Here is a 15,459-nt window from a genome sequence, read left to right as displayed (position 1 = left end):
TTGCTCACCGTTCTTGTGATCATTTTGACCCCACGGGGTGAGATCTTGCGTGGAGCTCCAGATCGAGGGAGATTATCAGGGGTCTTGTATGTCTTCCATTTCCTAATATTTGCTCCCACAGTTGATTTCTTCAAACCAAGCTGCTTACCTATTGCAGATTCAGTCTTCCCAGCCTGGTGCAGGTCTACAATTTTGTTTCTGGTGTCCTTTGACAGCTCTTTGGTCTTGGCCATAGTGGAGTTTGGAGTGTGACTGTTTGAGGTTGTGGACAGGTGTCTTTTATACTGATAACACGTTCAAACAGGTGCCATTAATACAGGTAACGAGCGGAGGACAGAGGAGCCTCTTAAAGAAGAAGTTACAGGTCTGTGAGAGCCAGAAATCTTGCTTGTTTGTAGGTGACCAAATACTTATTTTCCACCATAATTTGCAAATAAATTCATTAAAAATCCTACAATGTGATTTTCTGTATTTTTTTTTCTGAATTGGTCTGTCATAGTTGGCGTGTACCTATGATGAAAATTACAGGCCTCTCTCATCTTTTTAAGTGGGAGAACTTGCACAATTGGTGGCTGACTAAATACTTTTTTCCCCCACTGCATATCCAAGTGACAACTAGAGGTTGCGGTTTGAATCAGTGTAATAAAATAGGGCCATGTTTTTCATCTGTAGTGTGAGTTAGCCTAATGTTTTAAAGATGTGTGCATGAGAGAGGACAATTATAAAACTATATAATTTCACTATAAAAGTTAGTCAAAGAAGCAACCATGCAGAGATTAAAGAAAAATCCATGATATTCGAATGAGCTTTTCAGACTTTATGTTACAGACCACATATAAACACTCCACAATAATGAACCAATGTTTTTTCCCCCTCCATAAGTAGTTTTTTGTTTCTAGATGTTCTTATTTACATATTAACATTGGTATGAACACAAAATCACACTCACATAGAAATAATTGACAATATCAGCAAACATGGCAGTACTGCGCATTTCTTTTTTACATACCACTCCAGCACATCATGTTAATTTGATATTAACCGTTTAATCGATTAGTGCACATAAGACGTGACATCTTTTGACTGGCCAGAATTGCCATTAACATGTTTTGTCCCCCTCGTAAAATAGTCCAGAGATACTTACTGCTAACCCCAAAGCTGGTTGAAAGAGTATTACGCAAATACATTGAATATTGCTTGAAGAATTCAGTATTGATATTTGGACTAAATTGTTTGAGGTTTTCACGGCTCAACATGGCTATCAACATTTCGGACACATGCTTGTGAAAACTAGATAGCTACTGCAACTCTTTCTGCCAGCTTTGAGACATATCCCATTGGACTTTTACTAAGGGGAATATTGCAGTTGTCAACAGTTGTAGTCCCACAAACTTAAACAATTTCCTGCCAAACTCCCATTAATACAGTTGTTATTGAACTTCAAACTATGACATAAATCTGGGCCAGTAGGCCTTATAGCAATTCATTATCAAGACATCAGTTTTGGTAGAATTTTGCAGCTTTTTGTAGACAGCTTTTCTTAGGCTTACAGTTGGTACATTTTTTAATGTGGAAAATGGGTATGAATAGCTACAAAATGGCTATAATGGGAAACACTGCTGCAAAATTATTATGTTCAACTCGAAAAAAAGGTTTCAAATTAAAATCAAATCAGCATATAAATATGTATGCAGGGTTCTAAAAGGCAGAATTATCCTGTGGGTACTTAGAGAAAAATGATCTCAGACTTGACTAATATCGTGAAAGTGCTTTCAGCACTAGAGAGAAGCGAGCTTCGAACCTTCTACACTAGCCCTAGCCTAGTGCTAACATGTGCTAGCCCTAGCCTAGCACTAACATGTGCTAGCCCTAGCCTAGAGCTAATATGTGCTAACCCTAGTGCTAACATGCGCCAGCCCTAGCCTAGCGCTAACATGCGCCAACCCTAGCCTAGCACTAACATGCGCCAGCCCTAGCCTAGCACTAACATGCGCTAGCAATAGCTGTACATATATTAAGTTCTAATTACGCCTCTTCTACGCTACATAATCAGCTTTTCATTTGGTTTTCAGTGCTTGCAGCATCAGATTTTCCAGATCATTCCCTTTCCCTTATCAGTGCAAATTACGATTTTAAAAAATAAAATATTGAAAACATAAAGCCCCTCCCTAATCTCCAATAAAGAATCGTAACACTGAGAATAGTCCACCATTGTTTGTTTCAGCTACACATTTGTGCGGAAATCTTGGACACAAAATTGTAGATTTCCCAAACTTGTCAAAACATTTAAGAAAATGAATGGCCATTTTGAAGACTACCATAGAAGAACACCACAGCCTTGTGGTTAAACACTGGGATAGCAATTGTGTAACTTCTAAACAGACTAACTTCACCACAGAGTTTTTCACATATTTTCCTGAGTTTAAAAGACAAAGTCACACTCAATAGCTCTGAATCCATGCCTGACAAATTGTTGCTTGTTCTTACAGAAAGCTCTTCTGAGAATTCCGAATAAGCATTTTGGCATCTGGAACATTTGTCCAGTGCCAAATGATTTAATCTCATCTAGTCCACAGTGTCCTTCATATCTCCACAGGACTGCATATTGCACTGGGAATGTTGCTACGAATGTCCATGCCCAACTCCTCAGTCCTTTGGGGAAGACTGCATCCAACAGGACCTTCATGGCAGGATTGGCCCACAGTTACACCATCGGGTAGGCTTCCATCTTCTTCACCTTTCACTGTGAGGTTTGGCAAACAAGAGGACAGGCTGATCGAGTTAAGGCTGTCTTGTGAGGCAAGCCCTATTTCAGGGGAGTAGTCAGCCGAGATTTGGGGTGGTTCTGCTCAGTCCACAGCCAGTTCACAGGGTAGCTGCTGGGCCAACTTGGCCTGAGTGTAGGCCTGGAGGAAGTCCTTGTAGCGGGGCGCGCAGCCCAGCCATGACTCGCCAAAGTGTACTCGGCCGGTGAAGAGGAAGCTTCCTGCCCCGGGCCGGACACCGCACTGCAGCAGGGTCCTGATCTCGCCTGAGAGGGTCAGACGGCCTGTCCCGGTGAACAGGGCATATTTCTGGCGAAATACTCGGGTGGCGCTGACCTTGATTACCGCCGCCCGTAGCTCACTGTCCTCATCCACCGCCTTGATGTTACCACGCACCACTGTGGGGAGAAGAGACATACCAGTTAGTCAGTCACAAGCTCTATTGACCAGATTAGTTTGTAACAGCTGTTACAAATATGAAGATCATAGTTCAACAAAATGTGGACTAAGTTGGTGGAGGACATATCTTTGAATTAATGTAATTTTCTTAAATACCTGCTCTTCACATTCTAAAAACATATTTGAAATTGCTGGGAAACCGGTCACCTTTTAGCTGTCAAAAAACAGCTGAAGTAATTAACAAGTAACTAGGATCCTAGCCCACCAGAGGCTAACATTAGTTAGAGTCAGTTAAATTAGTATTGAGAGCTTCCTGGAACAGTTCTATAATCCCCTCTGACATAATTCAGTCCGATTATGGCTGAATTAGAGCCATACGGATTAGTCCACTGCACTGTCTCAGGGGGGAAACTTCAGGGAACTGGAGAGGAAAAAAGTTGTGCTGTTTCACCTCTGCATACATTAAGTAGTTCGGGGGGGGGGGGGGATTTGGATTTAGATCACTGTCGGTCCAACCTTAGACCTAGGGTACCCTCACTTTAAGATGATTCGGTACAACCAATTTGTAGTTCCTGAATCCTGACACAAAATGATTACTTTTTTTGGCTGCAACTGAATGGCTTTTCTAACCATTTTGTATTGAAGTAAATGTAGTATTGAATTGGGGTAGAAAATGCAGTGTGACACCAAACTGCAGAGGTGGGACCAAGTCACCATTATTCGAGTCACATGCAAGTCTCAAATCACAAGGTCCGAGTCTCAAATCACGTTAGGCTCAATATGCAGATGTAAAACGTAGTTTATTTCTGTATCTTGCGTTTTGAAAATGCATCACCATTTATGGCTGTAATGACAGGCCACATTTGCGCAGTGATTGTTTGAGAACCACTGATCGATCTAGCGAACAGATTGTTGATTTGCTGTACAGCTATAGGATCGGGGAAGCGCAAATGGTTAAATTGTCAAGAGAGCGGATCGCCATAAATCTTCGGAGGATGCAGCTTTCAAATGCTTGGCCTCTGTTGGTTGACCTGTCATGATATATTGCTTGTTTGATTTTTTTGCTCTTGAAGTGCCACAAAATAAGTGACAAACCCTGGCCAGATAATTTCAAGTCTCCAGTCAAAGTCAAGTCCAGAGTCTTGAGGCTCCAAGTCAAGTTATTTTATTCTGTATCAAGTTGAGTCTCAAGTCATCAAATTTGTGACTCGAGTCAGACTCGAGTCCAAGTCATGTGACTCGAGTCCACACCTCTGCCAAACTGTTCCTGGTCTGGAATGTTATTTTATTGTTATACGGCACCCCGGACAACAAAACAGGAGGTTGTAAAAGAGAAGAGCTCACCAAAGTCACTGGTGCAGACGGCCATAAGGAGCTCTGTGTTGTTACAGGGTCTGCAGGCACCTGGGGAGAGAGAGGAAGAAAGAACCAGTCAGTTGGAAAGCTCCACTAATCAAACAAATGGCAATTCCATCCACTCTTCGCTTACTCCCTTGTTTGATATTGTAAACCACATAACCATGTCATACCTACTTTATTTTTTCATGTTATAACAAAGCTTTATGTAATGTGTTGAGCTTTAACCTATCCTGTTGCACACTTAACGGACACTTGAAAAAGGTTGGAAAGAAGCTTATAACGAAGATCAAATGCTCTGGAGGCATGATGTGAATAGCCAGGTACTGAACAAACCACATGCAAAGAGATACACGCACGCACACACACACACTGCAGTGTTCAGACAGCTGCTACTTTACGGTTCGGCGAGGAAGGCCAGTGAAACTTAAAAAGGTGCGAGACTCCACTTGCCCCAGACGTTTTTAAAGCTAAATGAAACAGCCCCCCTACCTCCCACCCCCACCCTAGATCCTGCTAGGGTGTCTGCACCCACACCTCATAAAAGTCAACCAGACAGGGGCGAGAGAGGAGGGTGGAGAACTTTAAAAGATTTAAAATGGGCAAAGCGCCACTTTTTCAGAAGGCACTTCCTTCCTAGGTGTTGTGACGGCTTCATTCACAGCCAGTGGCGTGTATTCATGGAGGCCAAGGGAAGCCAGGCTTCCCCAAAAATTATAAGATAATGTATCTTCGTCTGTCTGTGTTTTCATAATTGTCCTTCAATTCGCAATTGGTTGTATCGATCTCACTGGAGAAATCATCGAAGCGAGGGAAACAGCGCCTCTCTGTCTCAATATGTGTAGCCCATGCATCTGGATGCTGTCTGGACAAAAATAGTATGACATGTTGCCGCCGTAACATTTTGATTGATTGATGCCAGCGAGCATTTGGCCTCAGTTGATAAAAAAATGTATTAGCTCAACAGTCGGTGGTCCTGGTGCAGCAGTTTGGATTAGGCATCACACCAATCAAATCACATCAAAAGCAAAACGTAATTGTCCGAAAACAAAATGGTTTCTGGTCTGCTCGTGACATGCTGTTGTCCTGCAGTAGCTAGCTAGCTAAATTGGCCCTTTCCTAAGCCATGGATGGAGATGGGGATTTGGACTTGGTGTTTTTACTTAAATTCTCCGTACAGGCCAATGATTAGAATGGCTATTCTGATCTAACCATAAATTCATTCATTGTGCCACTGGCCAGAGACGATTGAAGTTCAATATATAGCCTAGATGTAGTAGGCTCACATTAACAAGCTAGCTAACTTAGCTGGTTCATTGTTGCCCATGTGAGAAAGTTAGGCTAGCAAGCATTTTAGCCAGGTAGCCTACTCTTGGACATCAAAAACTAAAATCGTGTACTACTGTATGACAGTCATAGACATGAACGCGAGGAGGATGGCATTGGTGTTCATCTAGTCTACAAGTAGGGTGAGTCAACATGCTTTTTCTACTTGCGCGCGCACACACACACAGAAATCAGTACAATGGACAACCACATGATATTTAGCAACATTGATTGGACTAAATAGTTTTGATATCTTTAAGTTTGTTTTCATTGTATTAGGCTAATCATATACAATATAGCCTAGTTGATTTGATGATGTTTAAATGTTTAAGTTGAAATGAAATGAAATGGAATAGCGGAGGCAGTGCTCCTGTTTTCTTTGTGCTGACTTACATGACCTACAACATGGTTAAGCAACTGTTTTGCATGCAATATTTGCTTTGTGGACTTCACCAGATAGATGTTGCTCTCTGGTTTTGTGATGAAACAGGTGTGTGTGGTTGAATTTATTCCGCCACTGTGTGACTTGTATTTTTGTTGTCTCTGCCTTAATGTATATCATAGTGGTGTATCAATGGATGGGTTATCCAGCAAACAACGCAATTATCACAAAATAGATTGTAATATGGCTTTTTCCTGGCTTGGCTTCCCAGTGATTTTACCAACGCACCGCTACTGTTCACAGCTGTTTATCAATTTAAAAACTTCACTGTGGAAAATCAAATACATCCTCCTCCATTTCAGACAAGGACCCAGTCCACAGATGGCCACAAGAAAGGGACGCAGAGTGAAACCAAACCACCAAACCCTGGCTGCATTGAATTGACTGCACAAAAACACCCTGCCATTTTTTTTTAGTTCTGCTGGCCTTGTAAGTTCCAAGAAGTTCACCCCCCAACCCTCCTAGCTGCCCCCTTCATAGTGAAAATGTCTGATAAATGAGATTCCTGCCTCCTCACTGGCCCATAGAGCAAACCTCCCCACATGCCCAGCCAGTGTGTGTGTGTAGACTCTAGAGCGGGGAGGGGGTGTATTCCTAGAGACAAATCTCTTTAAAGAGGGGCCGCTCAACAAAAGAGAGGAGCATCTCAGCTGGGGCAGAGGTCTCCCTGTCTCCAAGGCAACGGCAGTAATCTCAGAACACTCCCCATTGAAAGCTGTGGGCTCTGGAGAGAAGGCCCCACATACTGGGCTTTTGTCCCCCCCTAACCCTCCCCCTCCCCCTCCCCCACCATTCCCCTTCAAATCTAAACCAGGGGACAGGCTCTGTAGACCTATGCTTCCAGGGAAACTAGAGGACCCCCACTCTACTCTGCCTGGACACAGAGAAAACTGAAAATGAACCCCAAAAAGCAGGTCTGTTTGCGCGGAAACATCTTTAGGGGGGTTTGACTAAATATATGTAATATGACTCAGAGACCCACACAAAGAGAAATACAGGAAGTATGTGGGGGAGAGGAGAATTGAATTATCGAATCTGAGCTAAAACAAATTCTAAAAGTTGTTTGTTAGGCCAATCAACCCTCAAGGAGCATATTCAAAACAAATGTAACACTATCTTTTCCTTGCTTTGCGATGAGAGAAATCTTTATAGTTCACCCTTATGTCTATCTATTTCAGCCCAAATGACCCTTCCATGACCCAGACTGATCCAACATGGCTGCCTCCCTCCTTGGTCCAACTCACCTTCATTACTGCTGACGGGGTTCGAGTCGAGTGACAGGTGCACCGTCCAATCCCCTCGCAGCTCGTAGCGGAAAGATGCAATGCGGCGGCTGATGTCCTGATGGGGCGTGGCCTGGAGGAAGAGGGCCACCTTCTCGCCGGGCAGGCGGCTGAAGCAGCGCACCCGGGGCGGGGGAGACTCCTCCAGACGATCCCCTACCAGGAGCTCCAGGACCCCGTCTCTCTCCAAGTAGAGCTGGGCCCCGTGGAAGTGCTCTGAGGGCTTGACGCAGGCCGTGATCAGGCCCGAGCTGCTTCCCCCGGGCCCCACCACTGCAGAGGGCAACCTGGGGGACAGGGTGAGGCGGAGCGCCCCCTTAGGATAGAGCCAGTCCAGAGCACCCTCAGAACAGTGGAGGGAGATCTGCTCCACACTGCCTTGCTGCTGGGACAGACCACTATGGGATGAAAAGATGGAGAGAGAGAAAGGAGATAGTTATATAAGTGGACTTCTATGACCTCCAAAGCCAGACAGACTAGTCCTCAGAACTTGTCCTCTTGGCTGAAATAGGAGTCACCAATATACCACTTGTAGGATGTGGTGCAATTTTCTCAAAAACCATGAAGGAAATTGCACTGAACATTGCAGGATGTGTGGTTTGGGTATAGGGCTTTAGATGTGGGGGAACTTGAGAGGGACTGAGGGAGAGCTTGCAACATCAAATATAATATGCCATTTAGCAGAGGCTTTTATCCAAAGCGACTTACAGTCATGCGTGCGTACATTTTTATGTATGGGTGGTCCCGGGGATTGAACCCACTACCCTGGCATTACAAGCGCCATGCTCTACTAATTGAGCTACAGAGGACCATCAAATAATTGAATGAATGAATGACAACAGATTAACCTTTTAAGCTGGAGATTTTGCTTGGAGTGCATTTTACTAATTTTAAGTACATCATTTGAAAACGATTAAAACAGGCTTTCAAAATAGACATTGAACTGAGGTTTCCATTTGCAGAAAAAAGGAGCGCCGCCTATTGGTCACCAAAGGAGCGCGTCGGTGTCATTAAAAAAGGTGACTGACTTTACAGCGTGTAGTGGTAATTTAAACCGCCAAACATGACCTGGCATTTGGTTTTATAAATGGGAATAAAAAATGTGCAATTAATATAAAATCATTGTTTTTTAACGGCATAACTCTCTCCAGCTCACTCTGCAAGACTGCAACCCCAAGGCGCGCGTGTTACTTTGTTGCAAAGCACTGGAAACATTTAATTGCGCCCAACTGTCCTGTATTGATTCAACTAAGGTGCGATATTTGACCACCAAAGCTGAACGGAACTCAAATACATTCAGAACGAATAAAAACGCAATTTTATTTTGCACCTTGCTACATTTTAGAAAAAAATCCGAATGGTTCTACATAAAACAAATGAACTTGAATAAACCGTTATAAAGTGATACTTGCCTCCCTCTCCAGCTGCATTGGTCATCAGAATAACTGGACAGAGTGCTGTCAATGGGTAAGAGTAGGATCCAAACTTTGTAAATCCAAGAAATAGCCATTTCCTTCAGTAGCTGCTACGACTTTGAGAAAAACGTAAATGTTCCAAAGATGCAGTCCCTTCAACCTTTATACATGGGAATCTCCACTATCCCCTATCTAAGCAAATTGTCTTTGGCTGTTCTTGGCAACCTCCATAGCGCGGTAGCCTCCTCTTCTTGCTGAAAATATAGTTCCAGCTACACTTTTAAAGGAGTGTCCCTACTTCTATTCTGACTCCCTGATCGTAGTGCATAAAGAGAGGAGTCATCTGAAGTTTTTTGCCTGTGAGCGCAAGTTGGTCGACCAATCAGAGTTGGAGAGGAGAAACTTTAAACCACTCACACGAGAGGGGGATGAGTGTGATCTGTTGCCCGTGACAGAAGAAGAATGATCTATCAGTATGCAAGAATAAACTATGTTGGTAATAGATAAGAGGCATTTACCATTGTGTCAAACAAGCTTGCACAAAGTAGGACAATAGTAAATTGCATGGGCAGAAATATGAGTTTGGAGATGATAACCCAATCTGACCTCCTTTGTTGAAATGTGAGAGCACTATGTCCTCATATTTTCTCTGACATATTATAAGTAAAATCACAGAAAACATACTTTATCAGGGTGAGTGAAATGCTTGACTTGAAAGTTCTTGACAATATAGGCCTACTTGTGTTGGATCCCACCTCCTCAAAAGTAGAAGAAAATGGAGAACAATGATTCCATCATGAACAAGAAGAGGTTTAGATACTAATGATGGCTAAGAAATACAAAGTTCATGTTAGAAGCACAAGCAAGACTGACAGAGAAAATTCAACCTAGAGACTGAACAGTATGAATGGAGTAGAGAAGTTTTCCTTATTGCGCTAATGCTAACTAAGGACTTAGAAAAGTTTAACTCCTTGGTTAGCTTCATCTGTTACTCATAGCTAACTTGTGACAACACCAATGGCCATGAAGATGAAGATGATGAAGAGGAGATGGATGAAAAGGTGGAGGGTGTCCCCGCTGAGTGCTGTGCCCTCTGCCCTCACCCTGCTGGGGATCTCTTTCATGTAGCAGTATTATAACCTAATTAAAATGTATTTTGTACTGGTATCCCCATCCATCTTCCTGGGACTTTGAATGTATGTACAGTTGAAGTCAGAAATTTACATACACTTAGGTTGGAGTCATTAAAACTCGTTTTTCAACCACTCCACAAATTTCTTGTTAACAAACTATAGTTTTGTTAAGTCGGTTAGGACATCTACTTTGTGCATGACACAAGTAATCTTTCTAAGAATTGTTTACAGACAGATTATTTCACTTATAATTCACTGTATCACAATTCCAGTGGGTCAGAAGTTTAAACAGCTAGGAAAATTCCAGAAAAAGATTTCATGGCTTTAGAAGCTTCTAATAGTCTAATTGACATTATTTGAGTCAATTGGAGGTGTACCTGTGGAAGTATTTCAAGGGCTACCTTCAAACTCAGTGCCTCTTTGCTTGACATCATGGAAAATCAAAAGAAATCAGCAAAGACCTCTGAAATTTGTTTTTAGACCTCCACAAGTCTGGTTCATCCTTGGGAGCAATTTCCAAACGCCTGAAGGTACCATGTTCATCTGTACAAACAGTAGTACGCAAGTATAAACACCATGGGACCACGCAGCCGTCAGACCGCTCAGGAAGGAGACGCATTCTGTCTCCTAGAGATGAACGTACTTTGGTGCGAAAAGTGAAAATCAATCCCAGAAAAACAGCAAAGGACCTTGTGAAGATGCTGGAGGAAACAGGTACAAAAGTATCTATATCCACAGTAAAACGAGTCCTATATCGACATAACCTGAAATGCCGCTCAGCAAAGAAGAAGCCACTGCTCCAAAACCACCATAAAAAAGCCAGACTACGGTTTGCAACTAGACATGGGGACAAAGATCGCACTTTCTGGAGAAATGTCCTCTGGTCTGATGAAACAAAAATATAACTGTTTGGCCAGCTCTGTCACCCAACTTATTGTGGGAAGCTTGTGGAAAGCTACCCGAAACATTTGACCCAAGTTAAACAATTTAAAGGGAATGTATGTAATACTAACCAAATACTAATTGAGTGTATGTAAACTTCTGACCCACTGGGAATGTGATTAAATAAATAAAAGCTGAAATAAATCATTCTCTCTACTATTATTCTGACATTTTACATTCTTAAAATAAATTGGTGATCCTAACTGACCTAAAATCAGAATATTTACTAGGATTAAATGTCAGGACATGTGAAAAACAAGTTAAAATATATTTGGCCTAGATGTATGTAAACTTCTGACTTCAACTGTATGTACGTACAGTACCAGTCAAAAGTTTGGAAACACCTACTCATTCCAGGGGTTATCTTTATTTTTACAATTTTCTACATTGTAGAATAATAGTGAAGACATCAAAACTATTAAATAACACATATGGAATCATGTAGTAACCAAAAAAGTATTAAACAAATCAAAATATATTTTATTTTTGAGATTCTTCAAATAGCCACCCTTTGCCTAGATGACAGCTTTGCACACTCTTGGCATTCTCTCAACCAGCTTCACCTGGAATGATTTTCCAACAGTCTTGAAGGAGTTCCCACATATACTGAGCACTTGTTGACTGCTTTTCCTTTACTCTGCCGTCCAACTCATCCCAAACCATCCCAAATGGGTTGAGGTCGGGGGATTGTGGAGGCCAGGTCATCTGATGCAGCACTCCATCACTCTCCTTCTTGGTCAAATAGCCCTTACACAGCCTGGAGGTGTGTTGGGTCATTGTCCTGTTGAAAAACAAATGATAGTCCCACTAAGCCCAAACCAGATGGGATGGCGTATCGCTGCAGAATGCTGTAGTAGCCACGCTGGTTAAGTGTGCCTTGAATTCTAAATAAATCACAGACAGTGTCACCAGCAAAGCACCCCAACACCATAACACCTCCTCCTCCATGCTTTACGGTGGGAACTACACATGCGGAGATCATCCGTTTACCCACACCGCGTCTCACAAAGACACAGCGGTTGGAACCAAAAATCTCCAATTTGTACTCCATACCAAAGGACACATTTCCACCGGTCTAATGTCCATTGCTCTTGTTTCTTGGCCCAAGCAGGTCTCTTCTTTTTATTGGTGTCCTTTAGTAGTGGTTTCTTTGCAGCAATTCGACCATGAAGGCCTGATTTACACAGTCCCCTCTGAACAGTTGATGTTGAGATGTGTCTGCGACTTGAACTCTGTGAAGCATTTATTTGGGCTGCAATTTCTGAGGCTGGTAACTCTAATGAACTTATCCACTGCAGCATAGGTAACTCTGGGTCTTCCATTCCTGTGGCGGTCCTCATGAGAGCCAGTTTCATCATAGCGCTTCATGGTTTTTGCGTCTGCACTTGAAGAAACTTTAAAAGTTATTGAAATGTTCCGTATTGACTGACCTTCATGTCTTAAAGTAGTGATGGACTGTCATTTCTCTTTGCTTATTTGAGCTGTTCTTGCCATAATATGGACTTGGTCTTTTACCAAATAGGGCTATCTTCTGTATACCACCCCTACCTTGTCACAACACAACTGATTGGCTCAAATGCATTAAAGAAGGAAAGAAATTCCACAAATTAACTTTTAAGAAGGCACACCTGTTAATTGAAATGCATTCCAGGTGACTACCTCATGAAGCTGGTTGAGAGATTGCCAAGAGTGTGCAAAGCTGTCATCAAGGTAAAGGGTGGCTATTTGAAGAATCTCAAATATAAAATATATTTTGATTTGTTTAACACTTTTTTGGTTACCACATGATTCCATATGTGTTATTTAATAGTTTTGATGTCTTCACTATTATTCTACAATGTAAAAAATAGTAAAAATAAAGAAAAACCCTGGAATGAGTAGGTGTGTCCAAACCTTTGACTGGTAGTGTATGTATGTGTGTGTGTGTGTGTGTGTGTGTGTGTGTGTGCGTGTCTCTGTTTCTCTCTGCATGTGTGTGTTTTATACGGCCTATGGTGTGGGTGTCTGCATGCATTTCTGCGTGTGTGTGATGAAAAGCAGGGAAAGGCCTTCTGATTGAGTTATGACAAGGCCTCAGACGCCATTGTCTCTATGAGGACAGAGCTTTGTTTTTCCCGGGGCATTTCAAAGGACCAGCATCTCAAGGAAACAGAGGTGGAGGGTAATAGAGTCAACGACAATATGAATATATTAGTGGCCTAACTTAGTTATGGGTACTATTGCTATGAATATACATTACTGTGCACATTGTGCATCTTGCACACAAACGTATGAATACATACACTGTACCGTACACGCGTATCCATAAAAACAATGATTCCCCCAGTGACCATACGTACATATCCCAACCACAAGCCATGGATTACAGGCAACATCTGCACTGAGCTAAAGGCTAGAGCTGCCGCTTTCAAGCAGCCGGACACTAATCCGGACGCTTAAAATAAATCCCTCTAAGCCCTCCGATGAACCATCAAACAGGCAAAGCGTCAATACAGGACTAAGATCGAATCCTAATATGCGGGCTCTGATATTCGTCTAATGTGGCAGGGCTTGCAAATCACTGATTACAAAGGGAAACAGGGCAACGAGCTGCCCAGTGACGTGAGCCTACCAGACTAGCTAAATGCCTTCTATGCCGGCTTCGAGTTAAGCAACACTGAACCATGCATGAGAGGACCAGCTGTTCCGGATGACTGTGTGATCACGCTCTCCGTAGCTGATGTGAGTAAGACCTTTAAGCAGGTTAACATTCACAAGGCCGCAGGGCCAGATGGATTACCAGGACGCATAATCAGAGCATGCGCTGCCAGCTGGCAATTGTCTTTACTGACATTTTTAACCTCTCATTGACCCAGTCTGTAATATAATAATAATAATAATATGCCATTTAGCAGACACTTTTATCCAAAGCGACTTACAGTCATGTGTGCATACATTTTTACGTATGGGTGGTCCCGGGGATCAAACCCACTACAAGCGCCATGCTCTACCAATTGAGCTACAGAGGACCACATGTAATACTTACATGTTTGTTTCAAGCAGACCACCATAGTCCCTGTGGCCAAGAACGCCAAGGTAACCAAATGTTTATCGCCCTGTAGCACTCACATCTGTAGCCCTGAAAGGAACACCGTGAGAATGCTGTTCATTGACTACAGCTCAGCGTTCAACACCATTGTGCCCTCCAAGCTCATCACTAAGGTAAGGATTAAGGTAAGGAGTAAACACCTCCCTCTGCAACTGGATCCTGGACTTCCTGACGGGCCGCCCCCAGGTTGTGAGGGTAGGAAACTACACATCTGCCACGCTGACCCTCAACACAGGGGCCCCTCAGGGGAGCGTGCTTAGTCCCCTCCTGTACTCCCTGTTCACCCACGACAGCGTGGCCGCACACAACTCCAACACCATTATTAAGTTTGCCTACGACACGACTGTGGTACGCCTGATCACCGACGACGATGAGACAGCCTACAGGGAGGAGGTTAGAGACCTGGCAGTTGGTGCCAGTACAACAAACTCTACTTCAACGTCAGCGAGACAAAAGAGCTGATCGTGGACTACAGGAAACAGAGGGCCGAGCACGCCTCCATTTACATCGACAGGGCTGTAGTGGAGCGGGTCGAGAGCTTCAAGTTCTTCAGTGTCCACATCACTAAGGACCTATCATGGTCCAAACACACCAACACAGACATGAAGAGGGCACGACAATGCCTCTTCCCCATCAGGAGGCTGAAAAGATTTGACATGGGCCCTCAGATCCTCAAAAAGTTATACAGCTGCACCATTGAAAGCATCTTAACTGGCTGCATCACTGCTTGTTATGGCAACTGCTTGGTATCCGATCGTAAGGCGCTACAGAGGGTAGTGCGTACGGCCCAGTACATCACTGGGGCCGAGCTCCCTGCCATCCAGGACCTCTATACCAGGCGGTGTCAGAGGAAGGCCCTAAAAATTGTCAAAGACTCCAGCCACGCAAGTCATAGACTTCTCTCTGCTACCGCATGGCAAGCGGTACCGGAGCACCAAGTCTGGGACCAAAAGGCTCCTGAACAGCTTCTAGCCATAAGACTGCTGAAGAGTTAGTCAAATGGCTACCGAGACTATTTGCATTGACGCCATATTTTTTGTTGTTGCACTGAGTCTCTTGCACTGGCTCTATGCACACTCACACATACTACACTGACACTCCAACACACACACACACACACACACACACCACACCTACATGTCCATTTTACCTCAATCCCCTCAACTACCTCGTAGGACATTGACTCGGAACTGATACTCCTTGTATATAGCTTTTGTTTTGGTGAACATTTTCCACCTTTTTAAACTTTGCATTGTTGGGAAAGGGCTCGTAAGTAAACATTTCATGGTAAAGTCTACACTTTTTGTAGT

At 43.2% G+C, this 15,459-nt stretch overlaps 1 protein-coding gene across 1 annotated transcript; it reads right to left on the bottom strand.

Annotated features, from left to right (window-relative positions):
* Positions 1–2,849: 2,849 nt before the first annotated feature.
* On the bottom strand, positions 2,850–9,081 carry LOC311100471 (meteorin-like; the record flags this gene model as incomplete). The annotated part of the gene is made up of 4 exons (XM_084141391.1): positions 2,850–3,163; positions 4,509–4,568; positions 7,533–7,969; positions 8,984–9,081. The coding sequence occupies 4 exons, from the start codon at positions 9,079–9,081 to the stop codon at positions 2,850–2,852; spliced, it is 909 nt and encodes a 302-aa protein (XP_083997517.1).
* Between the last annotated feature and the right edge of the window lie 6,378 nt (positions 9,082–15,459).

The sequence above is a fragment of the Coregonus lavaretus genome (genome assembly GCF_964263955.1).
Source record: "Coregonus lavaretus genome assembly, chromosome: 25".
Taxonomy (NCBI): Eukaryota; Metazoa; Chordata; class Actinopteri; order Salmoniformes; family Salmonidae; genus Coregonus; species Coregonus lavaretus.
The sequence above is the reverse complement of the archived record's forward strand: the minus strand, read 5'-3'. Positions and strand labels throughout refer to the sequence as shown.